The sequence below is a fragment of the Gracilinanus agilis genome, chromosome 1, assembly GCF_016433145.1.
Source record: "Gracilinanus agilis isolate LMUSP501 chromosome 1, AgileGrace, whole genome shotgun sequence".
In the NCBI taxonomy this organism is placed as follows: Eukaryota; Metazoa; Chordata; class Mammalia; order Didelphimorphia; family Didelphidae; genus Gracilinanus; species Gracilinanus agilis.
Window position 1 is genome coordinate 381,595,589 of NC_058130.1, and position 27,853 is coordinate 381,623,441.

At 32.7% G+C, this 27,853-nt stretch overlaps 1 protein-coding gene across 1 annotated transcript in view; it reads right to left on the minus strand.

The window, feature by feature from the left end:
* Positions 1-27,853, minus strand: part of NIPBL (NIPBL cohesin loading factor) — a 243,150-nt gene that overhangs the window by 14,247 nt on the left and 201,050 nt on the right. Inside the window, exons 23-39 of the mRNA XM_044664328.1 lie at positions 26,522-26,604; positions 25,898-26,030; positions 23,342-23,485; positions 21,600-21,689; positions 19,758-19,972; positions 19,507-19,609; positions 18,740-18,838; positions 18,499-18,645; positions 17,200-17,334; positions 15,244-15,342; positions 12,233-12,286; positions 8,043-8,151; positions 5,858-5,994; positions 2,080-2,220; positions 1,805-1,898; positions 931-1,085; positions 364-454 (exon numbers count right to left, since the gene is read on the minus strand). Of these exons, the coding sequence (XP_044520263.1) occupies positions 364-454; positions 931-1,085; positions 1,805-1,898; positions 2,080-2,220; positions 5,858-5,994; positions 8,043-8,151; positions 12,233-12,286; positions 15,244-15,342; positions 17,200-17,334; positions 18,499-18,645; positions 18,740-18,838; positions 19,507-19,609; positions 19,758-19,972; positions 21,600-21,689; positions 23,342-23,485; positions 25,898-26,030; positions 26,522-26,604 (2,029 nt within the window). The remainder of the gene's footprint in view (positions 1-363; positions 455-930; positions 1,086-1,804; positions 1,899-2,079; positions 2,221-5,857; positions 5,995-8,042; positions 8,152-12,232; positions 12,287-15,243; positions 15,343-17,199; positions 17,335-18,498; positions 18,646-18,739; positions 18,839-19,506; positions 19,610-19,757; positions 19,973-21,599; positions 21,690-23,341; positions 23,486-25,897; positions 26,031-26,521; positions 26,605-27,853) is intronic.

Sequence of the window (27,853 nt, forward strand, 5' to 3'; positions counted from 1 at the left end):
AGAAACTAATTAAACCTCACCATAGATGGGAATAGATATTGTTAACTTCATTTTACTGATGAAGAATCTGAAGTACAAAGACGTTAAGAGACTTGCTTAAGGTCACCGAGGAAGTCACTGGGAAAGCTAAGGATAGAACCTAGGAGTTCAAACACCCAGTCTGGAATTCTGTACACCACACCATGCTGCTATTAACAACACACATAAGAGAAGAACATCTTGAATCAAAGCATTCAAGAACTCACTAGTTTTTATGTACAGTAAAAAAAATACAAGTAAAGAACATGCAATTATAGTACTGAGATTAGTCAACCTTAATCCCCAAGCTCCATAATAAAAATAAGTTTAAAATACTTATCTTACCTAGACCAATAATGGCTTTGGTTTGTACTTCCTCATCTGAATGTTTTGTAAAATACATCAGGAGTTCAAGTACTTTATCCTTTATGTTAACCTAGCCAAATAAAGAAGGAAAAAAAGGAACTGATGGAATAGTCTTTGGTATATAGATTTTAATTATTTTTCAACATTAAAGAAAGAATATCTAGAATCCTGGAAATAATCTAATTTGTCTTTGATACAAGATTGCCGTTTAGAACAACCTTTGTGAAGTGATAACCCTGGCTTTTGCTTAGACAGAAACTTAACTACTGATGGAGAGAGCCTATTTAATTTTCAGACAGTTCTTAGTTTAAAAATATTTTTCCTTGGAATGAGATGAAATCTGCCTTTCTCTAACTCCTTTCCCCTGGAATTCAACTGATTTAGTTATAGGTAAAATTTACTAAAACAAATCAGCATCATTCATGATTTCACACATTTTAGTAGGCAAAAAACAATTTGACATAGAATTCACTTTTCAGTATTATAATTTCTTGCTTTTATACATAAAATTTTAAATAATGAATTAAGTAAATTAGAGAATGTTACCTTACTACTGCCTTTAAAGTCTTCTTGATCAAAATCAAAATGTCGACACAGTGCTCCAACAGTGAAAAGAGATCTAAGCAGTGCTGGTTTATTTGCTGTAAGTATTGTGCTGTTTGGGTCTTCCTGGTGCTGACTTTTTAATTTTGAAAGTGCACCTAATGAAGAGATCCTTCACTTAATTATACTCACCATTATGTCCCTGAATTAGTGTTATTACATAAAATTTTACTAAAAATGACAACGAATAACAATCTCATCAAGAACAGAACCATGCAAATACAGGGTCAATTACTTTTGTACCTAATTGCCTGCTCATTTTCTTATGTTGATTCTATTTCAAAGGGTAACATATTTCTACCCTTTAAAAAAATTAGAGGGATATAACTAGTATGGATATACTTGAAAATGGACACATGAACTTGAAGAACTTTTGAGGATGACCTATGAAAAATGTAAAAATAGGAAAAATAATATGGGAAAAGTTTTAAAATTTAGAGTAGGCAGTGAATTTACTGAAGCCCATGATGTATGGGCTAAAAATATAAATAATTTCCAAGAAGAGAATAGAACAAAGATTGAATTCAATTCAGCAAACATCTGTGAAATGCCTACCATGTGCAAGGTATTGTGCTATAGCTGCTGGGGAAACAAAGATACAATGTGAGTCAAATTCTAGTTCTGAAATAGTTCCAATGGATTTTGGGATGGGAGAATAATGCAGAGGGTGCACTCCTAATATTTTTGAGGCTGTCATAATAGAAGATTACCATATCCTCCCACCAACTACCCCTTGGTATAGATGTGGCATTGGGTTTGGGTTAAAACCACAGAGGCTCATGAAATATGTCAATTTAAGTCCTTATGTTTAACTTACCATAGTATCTATTGAAACAAGCCCACACAAATTTATAATTTTGTGTGACTTTATTTACAACAGCCCCAAGACAGCTCACACAATGTTGCACTACCTAAAAAGATGTAGAAAAATGTTACCATTTAGATAAATTATAAGTTCAAAGTGAAAAGCTATATAAAATGTTCAAGTTTCTTTGAAAATCTATGTGGGCAACTTAAAAAAATTACAATATTTAAACAATTATCACCACAATTAATTATGTAGAATCTAAAGATAAATAATAGAATACTTACTGTCATGCCATATTTGATGATAAGTTTCATTAGATCTTCCTCAATGGTGGCAAGGAAGGTTTCACTTGGGTGCTCCATCAATGGTACTACTAATTCTAAAATTTTTGCAACATTGCAAATGACCATGAAATCATTTTGTGTCTGTAAGGCCAAAATTAAGAAGGATTAGAATTTTGTGACCATGCAAAATCTGAGAAGAATTAAATTTTGAGGGGAAGGGTAGAAATGGGAAAAGTGAAGGATAATTATGCCAGCTCTTATCTGAAAAATCAACCCCCTCCATGATTGGGGAAGTAGTGTGATAGAATGGAAAAAAAGCACTTGTCTGGGAGTTAAAAGACTTGGTATGCAGTCACCATAACTTGCTATATTGACCTTGGACAAGGCATTTCATCTTTCTAGGCTTCATATCTTTAAAATGAGGAGACTGAACTACATGATCTTTAAGGTGTTTACAGCTTTAAAATGCTCTTATTGGGGGCAGCTGGGTAGCTCAGTGGATTGAGAGTCAGGTCCAGAGATGGGAGGTCCTAGGTTCAAATCTTGTCTCAGACACTCCCTAGCTGGCGACCCTGGGCAAGTCACTTAACCCCTATTACCCAGCCCTTACCACTCTTCTGCCTTGGAACAAATACATACTATTGATTCCAAGACGGAAGGTAAGGGTTTTTAAAAATAAAATAAAATAAAATAAAAATGTTCTTATTCTCTTATTTAAACTGAATGCTTTAAATATAAAATTTAAAAATCTAAACCAAATATATTATTTAATAGGATAAAATAATTTATACCTACAAATGTTAAGAATTTAGCAAATGAATAAAACAATTTTAAGCCCCATTTTTATTAATAAATGGCAGAAGTATAAAAATATATTTTAAAAATCACTACTCTTTTAAGCTTGTACTTCTCAAATTGATGGGTTATAGTTCTCTTTATAGAGATTTTAGATGATAGATAAAAATGAAGATGATACTAGATTTCTATATTTTCAAAAGAGACATGAAAAAACTTTGCTCTTTCTCACCTTCCTTAATAACCAAGAGGCATTCATTACAAATTCACTGTGCATATTAGGATTCCAATTAATACTGACATTCATTTACTGAACTGCTATTTATTGCCTTCTATGCACAAAATTCTGGGCTCAATACTGGGGAAATGAAACTTATAATACCACCTATCCATCTATCTATCTATCTATCTATCTATCTATCTATCTATCTATCTATCTATCTATCGCCAGTGTCCTCCAAGAGTTCACAATATAAGGGGGAATAAAACTATACACTATTGAAATGCAGAATAGATTATGGGACAATAAAGTTCAATGGAGAAGGTAGCATCTTAATTCAACCTAAATGCATAAATAGGTTTCAATAGTTCTAGACTGAGAGGAACATTTCAGAAATGAGCGAAGAAACATAAAGGAAAGAGTTAGGAGAAACTTTTGGGAAGGGCATCAAGTAGTCTGATGTAATCACAACATAACAGTAGGGGGGAAAAGGCTATAAAGAAGTGTAAGGAAAACTCTGATTATAGAGACCTTAAATGCCAGGAGTTTGTACATCATATAATAAGCAATAAAGTAGCCTTCATTGGTATCTCTGAAATGTGAGGAGAAAGAAAAGGCTGCCACCACAATGGGAAGAACACTGATAAAAGAAGGATATATAAGATAGGAAGGCATAAATGACTGAGGGTCGGTTTTGTTGGGGATGGGAGTGGGGGAGGGTATTCATGAGAACAAGATTGCAAATTCAGTATTCAGTAGTGGAAGGAACTTTTGGAAGGTTTTGGGTAAAGAAGTGATGTGGACTGATTTTTCAGTAGTGAGTGACAAAGATGAATTAAGAGTGAGGAGGGGTTGGTGGGGGTGGGGAGTCATTTAGGACAATATAATCCATTATGGGTAGAGGATAGTAGTGATAGAAATAAAATGATAGTGACAGAAATACAATGAAAGGATGGATATAAAAAATACTAGGTAGATAATAATCAGTAGTATTCGGTATATATTTTCTCTATAGAAAGTGAGAGAGAATGAAATATGAAAAGACCATACTGAGGATTTGAAGGAAGGCTGAGTGATATTATTATTGAAAAACACAGTGAAGGCAGAAGGAGAAGCACTATTTTAGGAAAGATCTTAAGTCCTTCTTTAGACAAGTTAAACTTCTGAAGTACTCGTGGAATATCAATTTAGGAATACATCAGACAGTTGTAGATTCAGGCCTGAAGCTCAAGGAGGGAAAGGGATATGCCAGGTTGGAAGACATCTGTATAGAAGTGAAAATTGAAGTTGTGAGAATGGACGAGACTGTTAAGGTGAAATGAGAAAGAGGCCACAGGAAGCTATAGGTAAAGAAGAGAACCATAAGCAACACATTTCATAGGAAGCTGAGAAAGTGAAGCCAAACAAGGAACTGTTAGACAAGTAAGAGGAAAATCAGTGGTGTGAGGGGCGAGAAAGAAGAGTATCAAGGAAGTGGCTGAGGTCTGTAGAGAAGTTGAAGAAGTAGACTTGAGTAAAAGCTCTTGGATTCAGAGATGAGGTTCATTCATTTGGTAACCTTTGAGAGAATAGTTTTGGTAAAGAGAGAATAGTTTTGGTAAAGACAGAAAGAACAGAAACTTAATTGTAAGGCATTAGGGAAGTGAGTGGTGCTAGAAAGTGGAGACATTAAGTAGATAATTTTCATCCAAAAGGTGAGCAGTACAAATCATTTCCTCCTTCACAAGAATTAAATAAAGTCAATATAACATGTAAAGGATTTTTTTTTCTTAAAGAAAAGAGTGGTAGGAAATAAGCCTAGAAATAACTAAACCCACTTCAGGAGAATCATAAAATAAACCTTTCTGAAAAGCACTTGACAATGAGCTTTTATGTATAAATCATCTCATTTGATTCTCACAGGAATATTCTAGGAGAGCCAGGACAAGCATTCTCTTCCTTATTCTACCAAGGAAAAAACTGGAGCTCTGAGAGATGTGGTGATCTGTCACAAGTCACAGTGATGGCCAGTGGTGGCATCCAGAACTGAACTCAAATATTTTGACTCTTTTCTGATGCTCTCTTCACTATGCCTCGTTACTTTTCTTCTTAATCCAAACGATGGACTGTGTATATCAACTAGAGAATACTTAGCAAACTAGTCCCTTAGGGATGTACTTAATATGACTCTAGAGACAGTCATGGTCTTGAAAATTTTCCTAGTCCGTATCTACCTTCTCATCTCTTTTTTCTTGCTAAGTCAAGAGTTTTTCAATCTAGAAAAATATCCAAGACAAACTGTTAATTGAGGTCATTAACAAACTTCTATCACCAGGGTTGACACTAAGTATACAGAAAACAGGACAAATAATCTCCTTATTCCTAGGAAAACACAAAATAGCAGCAATGGATGACATATTCAGACACAGTCCATGATTTTAAAATTTAGCCTTTCAGTAAATTACTTAAATCTACCTTCACATCTCTTTATAGTAAATAATTATAAGGATGAGTTTAATTTTTATGGAAATGTACAAAGTAATATATTTGGCATTATGGATGCTTCATTCCATGAAAAAATATACCCTGCAACACAAACTAAGGAAAAAGTAAATCCTGAATATTACCTCCTAAGGATGCCTAAAGGACAAACAGTATATTTTCTTCATATTTAAAGTCTGTGGCCTATTAGTGAAACTATGGTCAGCATTTCCCCTTATTATGTGAATTATAAATTTCAAATCTTCATCTTTTACTAAAGAAAGGCACTTTTCTGATACTTACGCTACATTTAGTGGTAAGGTATGGTTGCATGGTCATGGCATGTTTGACCATTAGCTGGGGTCTGATTTTGCTGAATAAGAACAAAGTGGTTATGCAAGCTACCAATCGACCAGAATTCACTCCCTTATTGTCAGAATCTGGAAAAAAAAAATTAAAATGAAAACACAGTGGAAATTGTACAGATTACAATCTAAACTGTTTTCTTAGTGCTCTGAGAGGGGGAAATAATGTATGTGTGGGTAACTGAGCATAACAGAGAAAGCTTTTGCTCCCATAGGTTGGGGGATGCTTGGTGGTACAAGGGAGTGAGCTGAGTGATTTCAGTGAAAAAGTAATAGATGAGCAAAATTCTGCTGGGAAAGGGGCTTAGCTGTGATTGGAGGGAATCTTTCAACTCAAGTAAAAATTATTAGGCATCTATAGTGTGCATCATATTATGCACTGTGGGAGATGTATATTTTGGATAAGATAGGGTCCCCCCCCCTCCTTGGATAGAGCTAAGCTAAAAGGACATGGAAAGTAGAGATAACAACACAAAATGGTAACTAAGATAAAGATGGCTCAAAGAGTGGTGACAGGCTGAAGAGTATTAGGATTAAAAGAGGAAGTTTCTATTTGGGAGACAAATTGCATTATATGGGTGTCAAGGTGAATTTTTAGCATAGGAACCAATAATCTTTTTAGCCCTGAGAATAAAAGGTAGTGAAAAACAGAGTAGAAAGAGAAAAAAAGAAACAGAAGAAATATTGGGAAGACAAAAGAAAAAAAGAAAGAAGTGAATAAAGTGGGTAGAGTACTACTCTAAATTAATTCAGATGTGTCACTCAATGGTATCTGTGTCAAGGGATGCAATATTTCTTCTGGAGAATAATTTATGCTGACTATCCATGAATTATATGAGTCTTGTGAGTTTTGGATTTTCTATATTAATAATGCTATATCAACCATGACCCTAGCTATTTATAGATGAATAGGATAAGCTAAAGTTATGTATTTATATGCTAATGCTAAATTTCAAAATTGAGAATTGGCAAATAGTGAGATGAACTTTGGTCTGATAAAAGATTCAATTTTAATTTCTAAAGATGTTTGGAGCACTTACTGAATTTAAGAAATAATTTTCTAGGCCAAAATAAAATAAATTATAACTTTAAAACCCTCAGAGCATTAAATAAAAAAAGTATATATTTTAGATTTGTCAAATCAATTTCTTTTCAATAAGTTATTTTAAAAAATGATTTAAAAGAACAGGAATTCATTTGCCTGTTAAAAATTCTAAAACAAGGTATTAAAAATTTTCAAGACATTCCTATTATATTTGATGGATTTTAGGCTTGGTTTGATTTATTGCTCTAGATCCATGTTGGCAAACCTATTGCACACATAATGGAGTGGGCTGCTCCCTTCCCTCTCTCCATGGGTGCCTGAGGACATTTCTCTCATCACCCATCCCTCTACCCAGCAGCCCAATGGGAGCTTCCTTCTGCCCCTGTCTGGGGGAAGGGAGGAGGGAGCTTCTCACATGTGGTGTGAAGGTTGCAGTTAGGGCACTCGGTGTCTAAAAGGTTCACTATCACTACTCTTGATATTATAAGGTAACTAAAATTACTTTGAGTAAGATTTGGGATCTTAGCATTTATGTGATACAGGAGATAAGAGTGCTGGGAACTGAAGTCAAGAAGATTCATCTTCCAAGTTCAAATATGGTCATAGACTCTTACTAGCTGTCTGATCCTGGGCAAGTCACTTAATCCTGTTTGCCTTTAGAGAAGGAAATAGCAAACCACTCTAGTATCTTTTGCCAAGAAAACCCCAAATGGAGTCACAAAAAGTCAGGCATAACTAAATTGTGTTCTTATTGAACAACTTACTTTAAGACATTTATTCAACATTAACAATCTCATAAAGTATAATTTGGGTTACAACATCATAGATTTAAAAACAAAATCTGCACTATATTTTAATGGCAAGAAGAAAACTGCATCTTATTATTTAGAAGTGAATGGGTGTTTAAATAAATACTTGCTGATTCATAGTCTACGTAGAGAAGTAAATGCATACAGAATGTCAAGTACTCTATTAATTTTATATATATTCTTAAATATGTTATGCTATGTATACATAATATTTTAGATATATGAAATATATTAAATTATATAACGGATATATAAAATGTGTGACTTACCAGCTAGGGATTCCTCATATTTAAGGATATGCTCAACTAAGTTATCAACAAGCTGAGTACAAGCTTTCTTCACAGGTTTATAAGAAGCATCCTCTTCTGACTTTAAAAGCTTTTTCAGATAGAGAAAAAAATTCTAGTTAAGTTATTGAATATGCAATGATATAAACATAGTGATTTGTGCCCTTAAATAAAAATTACACATCGTAATCAAATGTAGCAAAATGCCTCCAAAATGCATATAAAAATATCACATTCTGAAAAGAAATTCCAACATACTCTTCAAAAAGAGTGGGAAAGAGGGACACAACTATGGTAAAGGACCTCAAACTGGACAAGCAAATAAATTAGATATTGGATTATAGCAGGAATATAAGACAAGGTCAAATCACAGTAATATTAAAGAATATGGTAGGATTTTTTTAAAAAAAAGTTGGTAAAGATTACCTTCACTTAGAAAAAAGCCTTGGTTTACAAAGTATGCAAATAAATACGGAGAATTTTAAAAATACAGAGGTAACTTTTAGAAAATATAAGAATACTTTTTTTTTAAACAGTCAAACACTGATGACATGAACTTAAAATTTGAAAGAAAGCAATGGTATACATTTATTAGGGATCAGGCATGAGAGTGAGAGAAAAAAATAGAAACTTGAGTTTTCTATTATTTTCCTTGCACTTGTTGTTTGCTACACAACTTCAAAGAGGACTTCATTCTGTCCTTCAGAGGGAGAATGAGGTGGAAAAAAGTAGAAATATTTTGTCCTCTGAAAAGTGGTATCTGAATTTAAAGAAAAACTGGAATGTCAACTTAACTCCAGTCTATAATTTCTAAAAAAAGTATACTATTATCTATTTCTTTCCTGTCGAATCTGACCACATTCAAAATGATCCTCAACTCCAATTTTATATTTACAGAATCCTAAGTCTAGAAATGAATATAGAGCAATTTGACGAGAAAATAATGTTGGCAACCTTTTTTCAGGGCTTAAAGACATTATAAATGGGCACTCCTGTGTGCAAAACAGATCATATTAATCTACAGATAGCTTAGTTTATAATCATTAGACAACTAAGCTAAACAGATGAGTCTGGAATAGAATTTCTTAAAAAAGTCAGGATATTTCAGCGAAAAATATCTATTTTCTTTCTATAAAGATACAGATTTTTAAATTTATTTTTATTTCACTGATTACTACTATATGAGAGGTTTTGTGCTAAGTGTTGGAGATACAAGGAGGAAAAATGACACACAGTCCTTCCCATCTGAAGGACTTAAATTTATTCATTCTCATTTCTGAACCTCCAATCAAGGTGAATTTTATAAATGCAAACTACCCTACAAACTCAACACTTTTTCCTTGCCTTTGTAAAAGTGAAATTTGGAAAATGCCATTCTATAAGTGTATATATTTCTATGGACATAAAGGCCTGGACTAGCCTCTTCCTTTTTCTCTTTATTCCTACTTTTTACCTACCAGACTGTAAATAAACTTGCCTCAACCCGATGCTGACTTCGGTCTGATTTAATTACGGAATCAACCTAAATTGTTGATTCCTGGCGGCCACACATTTTAAATATATATCTATAAAATTCCCTAAATTTTCCCTCTTACACCTTCATTTGAACAGTTATTAAAACTGTACCTTTTTTCTAGAAAGCCTTGACAATCTAAATATAACCTATCCAATAACTTTTTTCTCACTCTTGCCTCTAAAGCAGGATCTTCCAGTATATTTCAATATAACTATTTCTTATATTTGTTCATTGTTTTTATTTTTGGAACCTCTCATATATTCATTTGTGTGCTGATAGTCTGAGATAATATTCATTTTAAAGTGATGATGTTTTCTTTCTAAAATTCTATTTACAGTGTCATAAACAGAGGGGGTTTTAAATGTTTTATGAAAATTTACATTAATGCCACTTCACATCAAAGTGCTTATACCAAAAGATGGGGGTTGTCAGTAAAAACTGGAAATATTTGAATCTGGGCTAAATAGTGAGAATTCTATATATGTTAGCATGGAATTTAAAACAGTGCCTTCATTTTCCAGGTTCTGACCAACATATTCATCCCAATAACCCCTATATTCCACCCTTTACCCCTTTTCCAGCTTCCTAGTTAATTTTTTGATATTTATGTTGCTAGCAGTGGTCATGTTCAAATCACTTGTTTATGGTTATTGCTTGTTTTTATAAAAATATCTTTTTCATTTCTCTCAAAATTATAAATACCATTAATGCAGGAACTACATATAGCTCCCATTTCATGTCTTTTATCAGCAGGTGCCTATTTTAGACAGAGTGAATGCCAAGTCATTGCTGCTGACTTATGGATTAAACAAGCCAGTAGTGTTGAAACACTAGTTAGCAGATGAGTATTGATTCAATAAGTGTTTTTTTTTTTTAAACTCTTACCTTTATTGGTTCCAAGGCAGAAGAGTGGAAAGAGCTAGGCAATGGGGGTTAAGTGACTTGCCCAGGGTCACACAGCTAGGAAGTGTTTGAGGCCAGATTTAAACTAAGGACCTCCCATCTCTAGGTCTGGCTCTCAATCCACTAAGCCTCTCAGCTTCCCCTCAATAACTGTTTTTAAGGCCATAAATGACACTACAGATGATACTCAGGAGATGTGAATGTCTCAACTAATGGCACCAGCACAGCAAATAGATGAGATAAAATGAAACAAATAGATGAGACAATGCCAACAAGACCGTTGGTGGCAATGAGTTGGGGCCAAGCTTATTTATGACACCACACCTTGGGTGATGTCAGTGAATAGCTGAGAAAAAAAGGCCAACACATCATATGATGCCGCCATCAATGATAAGGGGAAAAAAAAGGAGTAAAAACCAAGGTAAAGACAAAATGCTGAGAGCTTGAAAGAGAGAGAGAGAAAAAAAGTATACCATTATTCTTTGTGAGGGTTAGGGGGATCTGATAAAAACATTTATTGTGAATACTAAAATATTATAATTTTGACTTTTTTTTTTTTTGACTAGACTTACAAATTCAGATATATGGGAATGTCCTGAAGAGGCAATTCTTTCTCTATATTCTTTAAAAATAGACATTCTAACTTTCAATCAGAAGAATCAAGAAATATAACCTAATATGAAAGCATCTGGCTCAGGAATGCTATTTATAAGACATATTATAACACACTGATTGATCACTGGAGCTTTCAGAGAATGTTATTCAATTATAGTGTTATTCAAACTAAAGAACAGCCCTTGGAAGGCAACCTGGAAGAAACGCATGGTGTGGGTTGACTGGCACCTGTTTTCAACTTGTGATAAGAAATGAAACCTGTGGCTAGGAGAATTGAAACAACTAGCCAATGGTTAGAGAGGTATCTTCCTGACTCCTGATCTGGCTTTCCATCCACCAATCCAGGGTGGCTTTCTTATGGAATTAACAAACATGATTTCTGACCACATAACAAAGTTTTTTCAAGTTTTACTGGATTTTTTAACCTATTTCTGAAATATGTTGTGTGCCCAACTAGCATGAAAAGTTAATAAGGAAATATTTTATGTGTAAGTTTCCTTTTCCTTATTTTCCCCCCTAAACAGTGCCTTGTATCTCATATATTTTGACCTAAGTTTCTATTGATTGTCTTGGTTTTAAAAGATCTTACTTAAATTCATATGAATTAAATTATTATTCACCATTCTCAGGTATCACAATAAAGAATGTTTGTTAGAGAAAGAGATTTTACATAAAACACTAGAAACTCCTCAGGTATTATTTTACCTGACTCTCAAAAGTACAGTGATATCCTAAAAACACAAATGAGGATTCTAATTGAGAGAAAAAGTGAAGAGTGTACTTTGGAAGAAAAACATTTATTAACCATTGAATGATAGAGCTGTTATATTAAACTTTAAGAATACAAAAAGAGGGAGAGAGAGACATCTAAGGAATCTTGAAGAAACATAAAATTGGAAAGTTCTCTTTGGAAGGTATAGAAGTTAATTAAAAACAAAAATTTAAGGGAGTGAACATTCAGGATTTAATAAGTAATAGTTTTCATAATTATGTGCATGTTTAAAATCACGCAGTTAAAAATAAGGATTGTCTCATGTTATAAATTAAAATTTATATTATTCAACATTTTAGGTTTTTATGTTTCAATGATTGGTTTTCTTTTGAAAATTTTGTAATCAGAAGTCAAATATATACTCACATTTTGAAGAAGCTGTTCAAACCAGTCATATCCAGTATCTCTACAAGCTGCAACCTTTGAAAAAGAAATGTTAGTCATAAAATGTGTACTTCTACAGATGAATCTAGTTAAGAATGTATTTATAATTATTTGACATTTGCATATTTTCTGAATTTCAGAATTAGGATTTTTTAAAAGTCAAATCTATACATGTATATTTTCTTTTATTTGGTGAAATAATTTATTGATAGTGGCCTTAAGTATTATTCCAAATAAAATCTAAATTATTCCTATTGAGTAAAATTCTAAATAAACACTATTGCAAATAATATGAAAATCCAGAGATTTCAATTCAAGAACTAGCATAAAGCACTAAAAGTCAGATATGTTTAAATTTTAAACAATAACTTGGATTACTTTATTGTCTAGAAGTATAGTTCTAAGATAATGAAGTTTAAAAGTAGAGAAAAAGGCTTTATCCTTTCTTTGCTACTTATCTTCTTCATAGATGACTTTTTTAATAAATCTTAGCACAAAAAGTGCAAATACAGATGCGAAATTTGCTAGTCATCAAAATTTGAATTTAATTCAAATAATAAAAAAATCTAGGCAAGCTTAAGACTCTTCATATAAATATGTTATGTCAATGAAATTATGCAAATTGAAATTTATACAGATTCATAAAGTTTCTTGACCAAAGTTATGCCAAGAACAACGACAACAACAAAATGGAATTCTGATGAGAAAAAAAAAAGGTTAAGTGGTCTAAGCTAAGACTGAGATGTGGATGCTCAGAGAACCTATCAATCAATTTAGATGTAAGGATGACAAACATTGACAATGGAAACATGACCAGGTAACTGAGAACAAAGACAATATTGAGGCACATCAGAATAGTGTCAGTTGTGATGAAATACAGAATGAGTCAAAGGAGGGGCAAGAAAAGCTAAGGACAACAAAGATTTTCTTAAAAGAGAAAGTGGAGAAAAGAGGAAGATGGAACAACGGATAGAGCTGCAATGAAGGGTAGATTGGATAGTGGACAACAATACAGGCTCTATTCTTTTTTTTTCTTTTTTTTTTAACCCTTACTTTCTTGTCTTGGAATCAATACTGATTGGTTTCAAGGTAGAAGAACAGTAAGGGCTAGGCAATGGCAGTTAAGTGACTTGTCCAGGGTGGTCATACAGCTAGGAAGTGTCTAAAGCCAGATTTGAAACTAGGACCTCCCGTCTCTAGGCCTGGTTCTTAGTCCACTGAGCCACCCAGCTGTCCCCTACAAGCTCTATTCTTATAGTATTTCTGTTTCCTCTGTCTAGTTAAATGTCCTACAGATTTGAAAGGACTTGAGAAAATGGCTCACAAGGAGCTGAAGGCCAAGAGAAGTTGGGAGATTGTAAGAGCATCTAGCTTCCCTTTTTAACTGAGGTTACTGAAAGATCCAGTAGAGGTGTGATTGCCGAGTCATTTGTAAATGATCTTTGAAAATCAGTGAATTAATATAAGGACCAAAGGGGCAAATATTATTTCAATTCCTGGCTTCCTTCACCACAAAGGGTTAGAATGGAGTCTGACCATTCCAGGCAATCAATAAACCTGTCTTTGATTTCTGGCAAAATTCTCAATTGTATTACTGAAGAAAATGAAGTGCTGCTCACAAGAAGCATGGCTTCTAAAAAAAAATGTCATGTCAAAATAATCTTATTTCTGACAGGTCTACTACAATAGAATGCTATTCATGAAGTTGATCTAGATTTTTAGAAAAACAAGTGACAAAGCTTTGTAGGTAGTGTGGGCCAGGGCAATCTAGAATAAATTCAATGTTTAAAGTCAGTTATGACTGCTACAGGGATGTGTGTTTAGCCTTGTATAGATGTCAAAACTCAACAGTTTTTCAGAGGACAAAGTTTGAAGGTTTATGACAGAATCTAAAAACCTCTAAGAGTTTAAAATACTTGGCTTAATCTAACATAACACTGAATAGTGATAGACATAATGATAATGTCTTACAAATGAACTGAGGGAGGACTGGCTAGGCAATAGTCCATATGAAAAAAAAAATCTGGAGGTATTAGAGGACTTTAAGCCCAATATATGCTAACTGTGTGATAAGGTAGCTAAAAAAGCTAAAGTGAGCTTAGATTACATTAAAGGAGGTATATGTCCAGAACTAGGGATAACGAAGTCCAACTGTTTCCTTCTAAGAAATATTTGTATACAGTACTGAGTACTACCACACTGTAGGAAGGATATTAGTAAACTGGAAAATCTTCCGAAAAGAAAAACTAGGGTGGTAAAGGGTCCTATGATCAAACCATAGGAGGACTAATTAAGGCAATGAGGGATATTAAGCCTGAAGGAGACAAGATGTAGCAGTGTGAATGAGAGATGTTTTCAAGTATTTGAATAGCTATCATGTGGAAGAGGGATTTGACATGTTTTGTCTGAGCCTGGAGGGCAGAACTTGGAGCAACGGTTAGAAATTACAGAGAGATATTTAGGATTTATGTAAGGAAAACCTTTTTAACAATTAGAGGCTTCCTTGGAAAACTGTGGAAAGTACTCCCTCTATGTCAGTCTTTGAAAAAGGGCTGCATTGCCACTTTTCAGGTAAGGATTTCTTATTTATGTATAGGATAAACTAGAGAATATCAGAGATCACTTCCCAATGTGAGATACTGTGATTACATGTGACTGTTGTCACCTTGGCTTCAAAATCCCAAACTCTGCTTTACCTCCTTGTCAGTAAAGTAATAGGCTAAGCTGTCAACACTGTCGGTATGTTGGTTTTCTTCAGGAAATCCATGGTGGAAAAAGGTTAGGAGTGTCAATCACAAATGATTTCATTATTCTTTCCCACTAATAGCTTATATAGTTGTGACACGAGGATTTATGGAGGTAGCAGATATATCACCTGTATCTCGATCCCAAATTTATTGCATTGAAAACAAGTGGCATAAGTAATAAGAAAAGGATCCCAAATGTTAGTATATGCACAGAAAACAAATCCTTATTCTAATTTCACTTCTTACCACATCAGTGATGTTTAAAATTTTCCTGGTCATTGCTTCTTTGTCATGATGAGGAGTTGGAGTAAACCAGAGTTTCTGGAATGTTTCATTTACTAATTTCTAGAAGAAAGAAAAATTCCAAAACTGACTAAGCAAAACAATTCACATATTCTCTACTATCAAATTCTAATCCAAAACAATATGAAAAACATGGAATCAAAGGGAATAACTAAAAGAATTTCTACATACATTTTCACATTGATTCAAGAAACAAATTTAGCATGTGGGACATTTTCCAGCTCCATTTTTGTAATGAGGTATGTTTTAAAGTATAAAATCAAATATGGAAGAATTATTCTCATTTTCTAAAAGTTAGGATTACTTTGAATTGTGTTAGCTAACAGGCAAAGAAAAATTGTCATATATTATTAACATTACAGGGAAAAAAGTATTTCTAAGATTACCAAAAAGAATATTTTCTGTTTGGTTAATTACAAGTATTAAGTTATATAACTGTACCTAAAATGTTTTACTATTATTAATTTATAATATAGTCATACCTGTTAGGAAAAATATATCTGCTAGAGTTAATTTATTAATCTCAAGATGCTAATATATCCTTCCCTCTCCTAAATTTTTCAGTTGTGTAAAAGAACTGAAAGAAAGACAAAGTTAGATAATCCCTCTAAAAATCTCTAAGAACAAATGAGAGAATAAATTAAATCTCTTATTCATAAATGATCTAAATTTCACTAATAATAAGAACAAAAGGACTTGTCCAAGGTCAACCAGCAAGCTGGTTGCAGATTAAGTACTCCTGGCTATTGCTATTTTCAATAATCATTTTAAATAACTTTCTAAAGAGGTATAAAGGCCTCTTTCATTTTTAAGGAGTTTTGAAATTATAAATAATTATTGTATTATGTTTATCCAATTACCTGAATGTCACATATATTCATTAACTGCCATTACACCTACAAATTAGGCTTGTAATTCAAATTAATTTCTTCAGTGTTCTTAAAACTCAAAAGCTTTATGCATCATGGAGAAATGTATTTCATTTAAAATTTTTTACAGAACAAAGTTTACGTGTTAGAAAATGTTAACAAATTAGCATTTTGACCTTGGTGTTTTGGAAAATGTAATTTATGCTCATTGAAAAAAATTAAATGAACACACATATCATCTTTTATAGATGCCCAACAACTGTAAAAATGTTCATTTCCAGATTCTTACTTATTTTTCACATTTTTAGAAGTTTAACTTTTTTTAGGGGTAAAAAAGATGAACAAGAGGCCAATAATATTGCTTTTAAGTCAAAACATTACCACTACATATCTCATAATTGCAATTTGAAAATAACTTCAATAATCTGAGTTCTCCAAGTGAATGAAGGCAAATTATAATCTTATCTGAACAGTATAGTCGTATTTGTTTCTGAACACGACAGCAGTTTGTTAGTGATCAATAACTAAAAATAAAAATTAGGTAAAATGTAGGAAAAAAAGACATTAAGTACTCTGAAAACTTTAAACTGCCATTATAAATGTTAGTATCAACTATTATTAGGGACAACTAGGTGGAGCATTGGAGAGAGAATTGGGCCTTCATTGAAGATGACCCGAGTTCAAATATGGCCTTTGACATATACTAGGCTGTGTGACCTTGGGCAATTTATTTAACTCCTGTTTGCTTCAGTTTCCTTATCTGTAAGATGGGGATAACGATAGCACCTATTTCCCAGGATTCTTTGATGTTGTGAAGATAAAAATGAGATTAATATTTGTAAAATGCTTAGCTCAGTGTTTTGGCACATATTAAGCACTATGTAAATGTTGGCTATAATAGTGATAACAATAAATATAAAATATAAAATTCAGTGTGATGATTCACTCTTGAAGTTTATATATATATATATATTCAAGTATAACAACTATTTTAATTTATAGAAAAATAGTTTCTGACTTTTCAACCTACCTTAATGCCCTCTTCATCATTTACTCTGCGGATCATTTTCACACACATCTCTGTGATTTTGGGAAATGTTGGTTGTTCAATACATATATCTCTCAGAATCTTAATTACCCTTTTCCTGACACTGATACCAGTATCCTGGAACAGAAAATTATGGTATTTTTAAGAGTCAGAAAAATTATGACATAATGAAATGATAAGTACCCACATATAGCAAAATTATTACTTAAAAGATATCAGAGGAAAAAAGTTTTCTTCTTAATTTCAGATAATACAATATTTAGAATGGTTTGATATTTGTCTATGACACATTTTCTTCAAAATGTCTTTATAATAGGATTAGGCATGTTGTTATAGGAAAGGGAGAATTTAGTTTATATATATAAAGATATATATCTATTATCTATGTATCAATTATCTCAAAATGTCAGATAACAAACTTATTAGTGTTATATAGGGGCAAGCAGGGCATTGATGGTACAATTATGCTGAATTTACTTTTCAGTTTCATAGCCAATCCCCAATTCTAGCTTTTTTGGTACATGAAGATGTTTGCTGATGATTTTCTAGAATTCATGCTCACCCTATATATTCTCATTGGAACAAACTTCTGGCTTATAACGTTGTTTTTATTAATTATAAATAAAATTCTGAAAAAAGGCAGCAAAACTCATAAGGTACCAGAATCAAGAAAAAAAAATTTTATGAGTAGAAATCCTAAATTCTGTCTCTGACTTGCTATTTGATTTTGAGTAAGACAAATCACCTTAAAATCAATCTATCTTACCCTTCCTCAGTTATGCTTAAGACCATAAGGTAACTGCAAAGAAATTAGCAAAACATACAGTATAATGCTTACTCTCTAACAATCTCATTTTGTCAGTGTGGGTATTTCTTCTACCTATACAGATTTTATCCTTTCTATGACCTAATTTTTTTGGGGGGGTTAGGGGGGTGATGCAAAGTATTCCTCAATCTATGGCCAAGGTGGCGATGAGCCTCTTTGAATATAAACAGATTTACCCTTCCAACTTTACTTCTAAAACTACACTGACTTTTGGAACACTTGGAATAGTCTGTCAATAGGCTTAGAGTCAAAGTTCTTCATTATTACTTTTTGTCACAATGTTATTTATATGTTGAAACAATTCTTGAATTTTATTAAAAACATATTTTAGATATATAGGTAAACCTCTTATCTTCTCAACTACATGAATTGTAGGAGACCTGAAGAAAGAAGTTTTGTCTTAAGAAATAGGACAATATAATGAAAATTAACTAAACCACAAAACAAAAACATACCAATATTCGCTCAATCAGCATGTCATAATACTGTTCAGCAAGCTGAGGTCGACAGAGGACAAATCGACCTAACAATTCTACTGCTGCCTCACGGACACTAGTGGAATTATCCATTAACCTTCCATGGACACCTCGTTGCATATCCAACTAAAGAAAAATACAAATTGTATGTTGTTTATAGGTAGAATTAATATGTCAGAAGAGAAAATGCAAGCAATTTTCCTTTTTTGTTTTATTTTACCCTTGCTAAAATGCTGGGATCTACAGCAACAACCTCAGATAAACACTTCATGGCTTTTGTTCGAACAGCTATTGCATTTTCACCAAGTACTCGCAGAATCTGGTAAGAAAAAGTAGAAATTTTAATGAATTCTAGGAAGTGGTATGATATATAGAACGCAAGACAATACAATGAAAGAATATATATAACAAAAATTTAAATAAGAAAAAACACTTTAATGGAAATAACCTTTCATTTTTATAAAGGTAGTGAAATAGGATAGTATAATCCAGGGAACCTAATTCAATTAGGCAGAATGCAATTCACGCATAAAATAAATTCTAAATTTTTGGGTGTTCCTATTTCTGTGTGCTTCAATTGCAAGAAGAATTTACAACTTTACTGAAACCTGTTATAAAGTTCTAAACTGTTCTCCAAGAATGATAAGATCATACACATTCTAGATATGGTCTTTCTTTTTTGCTTCTGTTAAGTACAGAACAAGTTTTAAATGATTTTCCAAAATAAAATTTCCACTGAAAAGTAAAGGTTTTACATATATTGTAACTTTCTAAATGCCACAATCTATCTGGTAATGCGCCTCACTATGAAGTGGGGAAACTTATATTCAGAAAAAGCAAGGGATGGCAAAAATAAAATAAAACCAAAATCAAACCCTGCCGGATTTAGAATGGCTTACTGAAGAATGTATATGCTGTACCCTTAATTCCAGATTTGGAACCAGTAAACCAACTCTGTTTCATGGCACAAAAACTTTTTGCAATTACCTGTGTCAAATAAATATCGAAGCTCTGGGCAAACGGCCTCATAGAGGCCAAGTATCTTACAATCAAGCAAGCATCTTCATAGTCCACAGTATCAGAATTCATCCTGTAAGAAGTAATTAAAAAATTTTTTTTCCCCACAAAAATGTTTTTAAAAAGGAAAATAAAATTAAAATGTATTACACAAGAAAATATAAATATACATATGCATGTATATGTGTATAGATCATACATATTTTTTCTGTAGGACTTACTTTAATGTACTGAACTGTGAAGGTGTAGTTTTAATAATGCTTCGAAGAAATTTTTTCCGACTTTCTGCTCGATGCATGATTTGACCAGTTGTTTCAACCTCCTTTGCATGATGTGTCCCTTCTGAAGAATCCTCATCTTTCTGTGATTTCATAGCTTTTTCTGTTTCCAAAGTTGTGTCTCGAAACCACTGAGCTATATAGAACTTACGAGAAAACTAGAGAGAAAATATATGGATTTGAGACCAAGAAGAAGTATTAATGTCACAATTCTTAGAATATTGATTTATTACATATTCTGTTATTGATTACTTTTAAAAATGTCAATCTAACTTCATCAAAGTTTATGTAAAATTCAATGTTCATGGGAATATGAAAACTTGGAGAAAACTAGAATAGCTTTAAAATGAGAGCAATTTCATGAAAGTTGAGAAAAAAGGGAGCTTTTTTTGATGAATATCTTCATGAAATAGATTCAAAGTAATGTGGAGCAAAAAGAAACATGAAAAATAATTTCAACTTCTTTTATTTTACAGAAGAAGAAACACCCAGGTCCAGAAATGTTGAGTAAATTTCTTAAGTTCACATAGCTATAAAAGTAGCAGAGCAAAGATAATGAGTCAGAAAACCCAAAATTTCAAGTCCAGGATTCTTTCCATTATAACCACCATGTGCCATGTGTCTTATAAGAACAGTAATATACACAATCAAGATTATTAACTAAGAGGCAACCCTAAAGAATTTGGAATTAAACACTGAAAGTTTAAAAAAAACTCTTGGGTATTTTGCGTTCTTTTCCTTCACTGAGGACCAAATTAATATAAAGCCCGAATCACTAAAATAATTTAAAGTATTTATACTATCTGCCACCTCTGACATTAACGCATAACATCAATCAGCAGCAATTAGTATATAGTCTTGGATATTAGTAAGACGCTAGTTTATATTTGAAAGGAAAATACTTGATAGCTTTTTTCTTAAAGAACCCTCTATTTTTATATCTGATATATTACCTAAAATTGTACCTAGTTATTATAGTTATGACTATACAACAAAATCTAGATTTAAGTTGTAAAACAAAATAGTGATATTCTTAAAAAAATCAATTTTGGGGGCAGCTGGGTAGCTCAGTGGATTGAGAGCCAGGCCTAGAGACGGGAGGTCCTAGGGTTCAAACCCGGCCTTCAGCCACTTCCCAGCTGTGTGACCCTGGGCAAGTCACTTGACCCCCATTGCCCACCCTTACCAATCTTCCACCTATGAGACAATACACCGAAGTACAAGGGTTAAAAAAAAATCAATTTTACTTCTCTGAGACTTCAAGATTATAATAAAAATTTATAAAGAAACTAGGGAAAAGGCAATTTAGTATTTGCTTTCCAAATGTTTAAAAAAAAAACAACTAATATGGTAGTAGATGGATCTTCTAACATTCACCAACTCACTGTACTAAATAATTGTCTAGCCATTGCAAATGATCACATATTGGGGTCAATCACAAAACTTTATTAAAGAGTAGGATTCAATATAAGACAGGACCATCTGAATTCAGAAAGTCCAAACTATAAGGAATTCTCAAATCAGGGACCACAGGTATAAAGGTTTACAGTGTAGAGTTTTACTTCAGTGTCCTTTATTATTACTAATTAGAAAATTGTTTTTTAAATGCAATTTAAATTGTTTTAACTAATTTTTTCCCTTCTGTCTCAATTACTGGCACTGCAGAATAATTGGTTGCCATCTTTCCAATAACCATTTTAACTGTATTTAAAGATAAAGTCAATCCTCTCTTCTCTCTAGAAATAAATATTTCCAATACAGTCAAAAAAGATAATGGAACTTTACCACCAATGAAGGATCAGTCTCAGTGTTTTCATCCAGGTAATCTAGCAATGCCTTTTGCAACTGTTGAATTTCATCTTCCCCTCCTGTAACCTGTAGTATAGTGAATAAGTACTTATAAGATTTTAATCTATGATAAGAAAATAGCTATTTGAATAAAGAATTAAGTTGATAGATAATGAGGATGAGACACTATTTAAATACAGAAATAATAAAACAAAAATTAAGATAGGAATTTGAAACATGAAAAAACACTTAAACTGATCTTAATTTAAGGCTTTATTCTTTAGTTGAGTGCTTTTCTTCCAAAGAATTTATTTTTTTAGGGAGTTAGTATGAAAACTTCTGAAATAACACATATCTTGGGAGGAAAAATAATTTCTCACATCAGTTTTCAACTAAATTCAGAGAGAAACAGAAGTAACTCCTCCTTCCTCTTGACTGCTTCTTTCTGATCTCGTATGCCAGCTAAGAGAATGAGGCTTCAAATATCACAATATGTGTTATGTATTCTGTGCTGACTTGTCTTTGAACTACATAAAATGCAAAACTCTGAAGGATAAAAGTGATTTATATTATAGGTGCTTTATTCCATAATGGGACAACTATAATTATAGGCAAGCAGTTAATCTGATCTAGAGAGCAAGAGGTTCCTTTTGCCATGAGGGATATTCTAGAATCCTGTTCTTGGACTTAGTGTAATTGGCATTACTATTTGAGTGGTCCCGTAGTTTGGTAAGCATATGCACAGTTTTACTTTTGTCTAGTGTAGTGCCAAATTACTGTATATCATTTAATATAAAAAACATAGGGTTCAAAGTGTCACAAGAAATACAGAACTAGAAAATGGACAAATTTTCTAAAAAGAATAATGAAACTAAATCAAATCTAGTCTCTCATTTTTATGTATAGTAGAATATTTCCATCTCAACAAATAAGGGTATGGTAAATAGAACATAAAACTATAATAATCACACTCAGTTGCCAATATGGCTCCTAAAAAGGAAATAAACATAGGATGTAAAGTACTTTGGGACAGGGATGGACCCTGAAATATAATACAGAAATCATAAATCTATTGTAAGGGATAATGATAATAGTAATTACAACAGTAACAACTGTAGAATCCTTTATATGCTCTCTCAATTGATCTTCATAACCACCTCAAGAAATAAGTTCTAGTAGCATCTTCTTTTTCAGAAGAGGTAACTAAGTTTGAAGAAGCCTAAATAACTTGCCTGGGGTCACATACCTAATTTAAGTGTTGGAGGCAGATTTTGAACTTGTGTCTTCTTGACTCCAAGTCCAGTATTATACCCATATATCTCAGAAGGGAGGAAAAATTTGAATAAAAAAGATGAAGCTACACCTATTATTATGTCTAAAAATTACTATGTAGAAGAAACTTTTTTGTACATATAGTTTCAGTAATTTAGAAGGAGAAAACATTTCAATAAAATGTTCTCATGCAGAAAAATAGGGTCGAACAGTACAGAGCATTAGAAAGAAGTGAGGTTCTTATAATGAACTTCCATTTTAAACTAAAATCATTAACAGGTTGCAATTTTCTGTTTTTAGCCTTGAAAAACCATTAGGCATTCAAGCTACTTCTAAAAATTAGTCTTTTATTAGAAGTCCAAATTGTTATCTAATAAAGGTATTTGTGAAAATGCTACATTAAACTATCTTATACACTAAAGAAAGCATCCTTTCTTTTCTACAATTTTATTTATATAGTGTGATACCTGTTTTAAAATTCGGGCGATAGATCCTTGATCCATTTTGCTTGTAACAGCATCTTTCCTTAATCGTGCAGCTACTGTTCCAAGATAATCAAGAGATGCCACTCTTAAAGCCATCTCTGTTGACTTATTGCTGAACTGATGAACCTAAACACCAAAATTAAGTAGGATTTAATTTTATTTATAGAAAACATTTTGGCCCAAATACCATTAAATCAACTCATTTTACCAATTTCATATAATCTTTCTGTGACAATATTTGTGCCCCAGAACCAAATGTTCAACTGGCAGAATCTAAAAATTTTGGATGAGGTTGTTCTTTCTGCTGAATCTCAAATCGCAAGGAAGGGGAGTAATGTTAAGGATGAAAAAAAAAATAGGCAGGAGTCAGGTTCTGTAAGAACTGAACAGAGGAGTAATTATTATTTTATCTGAAAGGCAACAGGCTCAAGTAGAAGTTGACTGAGTAAAGGGTACCATGGCCATAAACTTAAGGAAAATAAGTTTTGCTATCGTGTGTAGGATGGCCTGCAGAGGGGAAGAGACTTGAAGCAAAAAAGGTCAAGTAGGAGGATGTTGCAAAAAAAATCTAGCTAAGAGGATGTGCTTTCATGTGTGTGCAAGAAATTGTAGGATAAGTATTTGTTTTTCTTTTCATAGACATCTTCCTAAAAACAAACTATTAATAATATATTTCTAAAAGGACCTCATGAGTATGGAAACTGATACAAAGGAAAGATTAAAGTAATTTGCTCACAGTCATATAATTAGCAGAAGAAGCAGGAAGACGATAGCTCTGGATTAACCATGTTCTATTAGACTTTGCTGCCTATGTGAGTTCTAATTATGAAAGAAACTAAGAATGAAAGTTACCACACTCTTCAATTTCATAGTTGAAATTTACAATGTACTAAGGTTGGGAAAACACCTTATGTTAATTGTTTAATTCTATCCTCACCCACCAGTCTACTTAGGCACTGAAAGTATTATTAGCCTCGTTTTATAGCTGGAAACCTGTGCAAATAGACATTAAATGCCATATCTATAGTCACAAGGCCAATGGGTGATAGAAGTGGGATTTAAGCCCTGGTCACTGCTAACTCTAGGTGCTACCATATATTCCATCACTCTATGCTGCCTCTATAGCAAATAACTTCAAATAAATTAACACCTAAGGATATAAACCTTTTAATGTTTCATATTTCAAAAATCAAAGGTTTTTTTAAAAAATGATTGTTACATAATTTTTTGATAGGCATCATTAAATTCACTAAGTAAATTTTGGCTAGTCCCCGCAGGCTAGCATAGAGTTGGCCTTCTTGTGCAATGCCAGTTTGGAGATGAGGAACTACTTCATGTAACATTCCCTACTCTAGATTGATGAGGTATATTTGTATCGCTTTATCAATGGGACCAACATTTCAAAAGATATTGGAAATTTACTTGGACTAACTTTTTAACTTGATAGATAACTGAAAATATCAGAAAAAGAAAAAGGAAAGTGAAGCGGATAATAAAACAGGAAGGACATGAGGACTATGGGACTATGCTCATGAAAAATATCCATCATTAGCTACCACATCAACTACTGTCTCAATATTGTCAAAATGTGATATATATCAAACTTGAAAATTTTACAGTATAATTAATAGTACAGAACTTTCTTAGGTGCTATTTTTTTCCATAAACTTTTTTCAATTTCTACCATCTCTGCTTGGAGGTGTCAAAACCAAAGGCCAAAAGCCCCAATATGCCATAGGCTATTATCAAGAGGGGTAAGTTTTGTAGAGAAGGGGCCAGTTGTCTTTCATCAACAACTGGAAGGTCAGCCCAAGAGTCCTGAGAACAGAAGCACCACCCATTCTGGCACTGCTTCCAATATGACCTACCTTCAAAGCACAGCTGCGGGAAGCAATATCTGTGTATATACCACCTATGAACTTACACTGTAGTCTTTACATCCTCAATAGCCAAAGCTTCTAAAGACTAGGCAAAGAAAATTCTCTTCACTAAAGTCCTTGGCACCGTCAAATGGTTCAACGGTATAAATTGATAGAGCTTAATTAGTGGAAATGATATTGTACATTACTATTTGGTGCTCCAACCTAAGGACTACAGGCCCCCTGAATCTGACTTACAGCTGAAACCTCCAAATATGTTGCCTCCTCAACTTAGAAGGTATGCTCCTTGAGAATGACTGTCTTGCCTTTTCTATTTGTATCCTTTGTGCTTAATACAGTATTCCTCACATACTGTTTAATAAATGCTTTTTCATTCAGTCATTTGAAATATTTCAAAATGAAATTTCTTTTTGTCATTACTATGTTCTAAATTTAAAAAGTTCAAGTAAGGATAAATTAAGTTCAAATGATGCCCCTTATCCATTTTTCTCAAACCCTGAAACAAATTTATGAAAAATTTCTTGGTATAATTTGGATCTTATTATTCACATGAAGAGTAAAATATTTATCTTCTTACATTTACAATGAGATATATAATACACATCTACATTTTGCTGCTGAGAAGTACTCTAATAATCTTTAAATGCTAAATTCTTACCAAGAGTCTCCCTAACAAGCTAAGTAATAATTCAGCAGCTGGCCATTCTGGCTTATTGACTGTGGAAAGTAGATCTTGAACAAAATTTTCAAAGAGTGGTCTGTAATCTTCTTCCCCTTGCTTACTCCCACATCTGTTCAAAGACAATAAAGAAGGATATGAATAAGACATTAGTTTAACATAAAAAGAGCTGACACATGTTTCTTAGATATCCTGGTTCAAGAAAATGGCTAATACATATCCCCACTGAATGAAACATGACTTTAATTACTATATTTTAACCCTTAAAGGTGTCCCTTTCTTCTAAATGTTTTCATTCATTATGTTCTGTTTTATTTTTGCTGTAATTATTACTGATAAGTAATGCACACATGATGCTTTGTGAAGTACTACATTCAATTAGTTGAAATGAAAAATGTTCTCTCTTAACACTGTTTTTTTAAATCTAGGCTCCATTTTCATTTATTCCTCCCATCCCTTCTCCATAGTCTTTTAAGATCAAGAGAGAAGCCATATTTTCTTCAGAAGGAAAACAAGATAAATTGAACCTAGTTTTGTAACTTTTCACAGCTCAATGTACTGAAAATATCAACAAACATATTATGGGATATTAATTACACTCACTTTTTGAGGAAGATAGAGAGGAAATTCTGAGCAGTTCTCATAGCTGTCTCATAAGAATTAGTAATGACGACATCCTGATCCACCTACAGTAAGAAAAATTAATTTAGATAATAGGAAAAAGTAACCTACTGAGTAGCAGTAACATTGGACTGTGCTTTTATTAAGTGTTTAAAGTCATTAGAACATTACTTACAATAAGTGTTAAAAAATATCAACTTTTGTTATAAATATTTAGGCAACCATCAGTTTAAGTTCTCATTTAAAAAAAAATAATTTTGGTACAATAAAGTTAATTTAGTTTTTTGTATATGTCAATGGACATATACACCTAAATAAAAAATGGCTAAGTAGTAACAGCAATGAACTATTGGATATATATATATATCCAATAGTTCAATTTTCAAGGTCAGGGTTAAAAGGAAATTGTGGCCAACATTACAAAGAGAAACCTAAAGACATTAAGAGAATTCTCTTAGAGCAGTGATTGCAAAGTGGGTGCTACCGCCTCCTGGTAGGTGCTGCAGTGATCCAGGAGAGCGGTGATGGCCACAGGTGCATTTATTTTTCCTATTAATCGCTATTATAATTTTTAAAAAAAAAATTAATTTCCAGGGGGCTAAGTAATATTTTTTTCTGGAAAGGGGGTGGTAGGCCAAAAAAGTTTGGGAACCATTGACTTAGAGAACACATTGTTAAAAAAAAAAAAAGACTACAGCAGATGACCATGGATGATTTGCTCAAAGTTAAATGGGAAAAGAATTAAAAAAAAACAAAACAAAACAAAACATCAACAACAACAAAAACCAAGTGGAGATTAAACATTGAATATTGCTTGGACAGTAAGAGATCTGATTCCATGCAGAATCTCATTCATGTACTTGAATGAGATTCTGTATTTGTATAACATTTTTTAAATGTTTTCATATATTATTATTTCATTAGGTCCTTACAATAGGTAAAGTAATATGGGTGAACACACTGCTTTACCTATTTTAAGTTTAGCTTTTTTAAAACTATCACTTTACATATAAGGATACAGACTCAGTAGTCAAGAGGTCAAATTACTTATTTAATGTTACAGAGTAAATACTGCAATTTGAACTGTGACTGTTGTCTTCTGTTCAACTCTTAAGTCAAGTGTGACTGCTTTATGACACACACAATCTTCCTGTAAATTGTACATAAACTAAAAATGATATGGCTTAAATAATGTTCCTACCAATTTCCATGATAACTTTAGGGATGCATTCTTGTGAGAAAAAATTTGGGTTTAAATCCCAAGAAAAATCCCTTTTAATGTCAACATTTACTATTAGGAGCACAAAGGTGAAA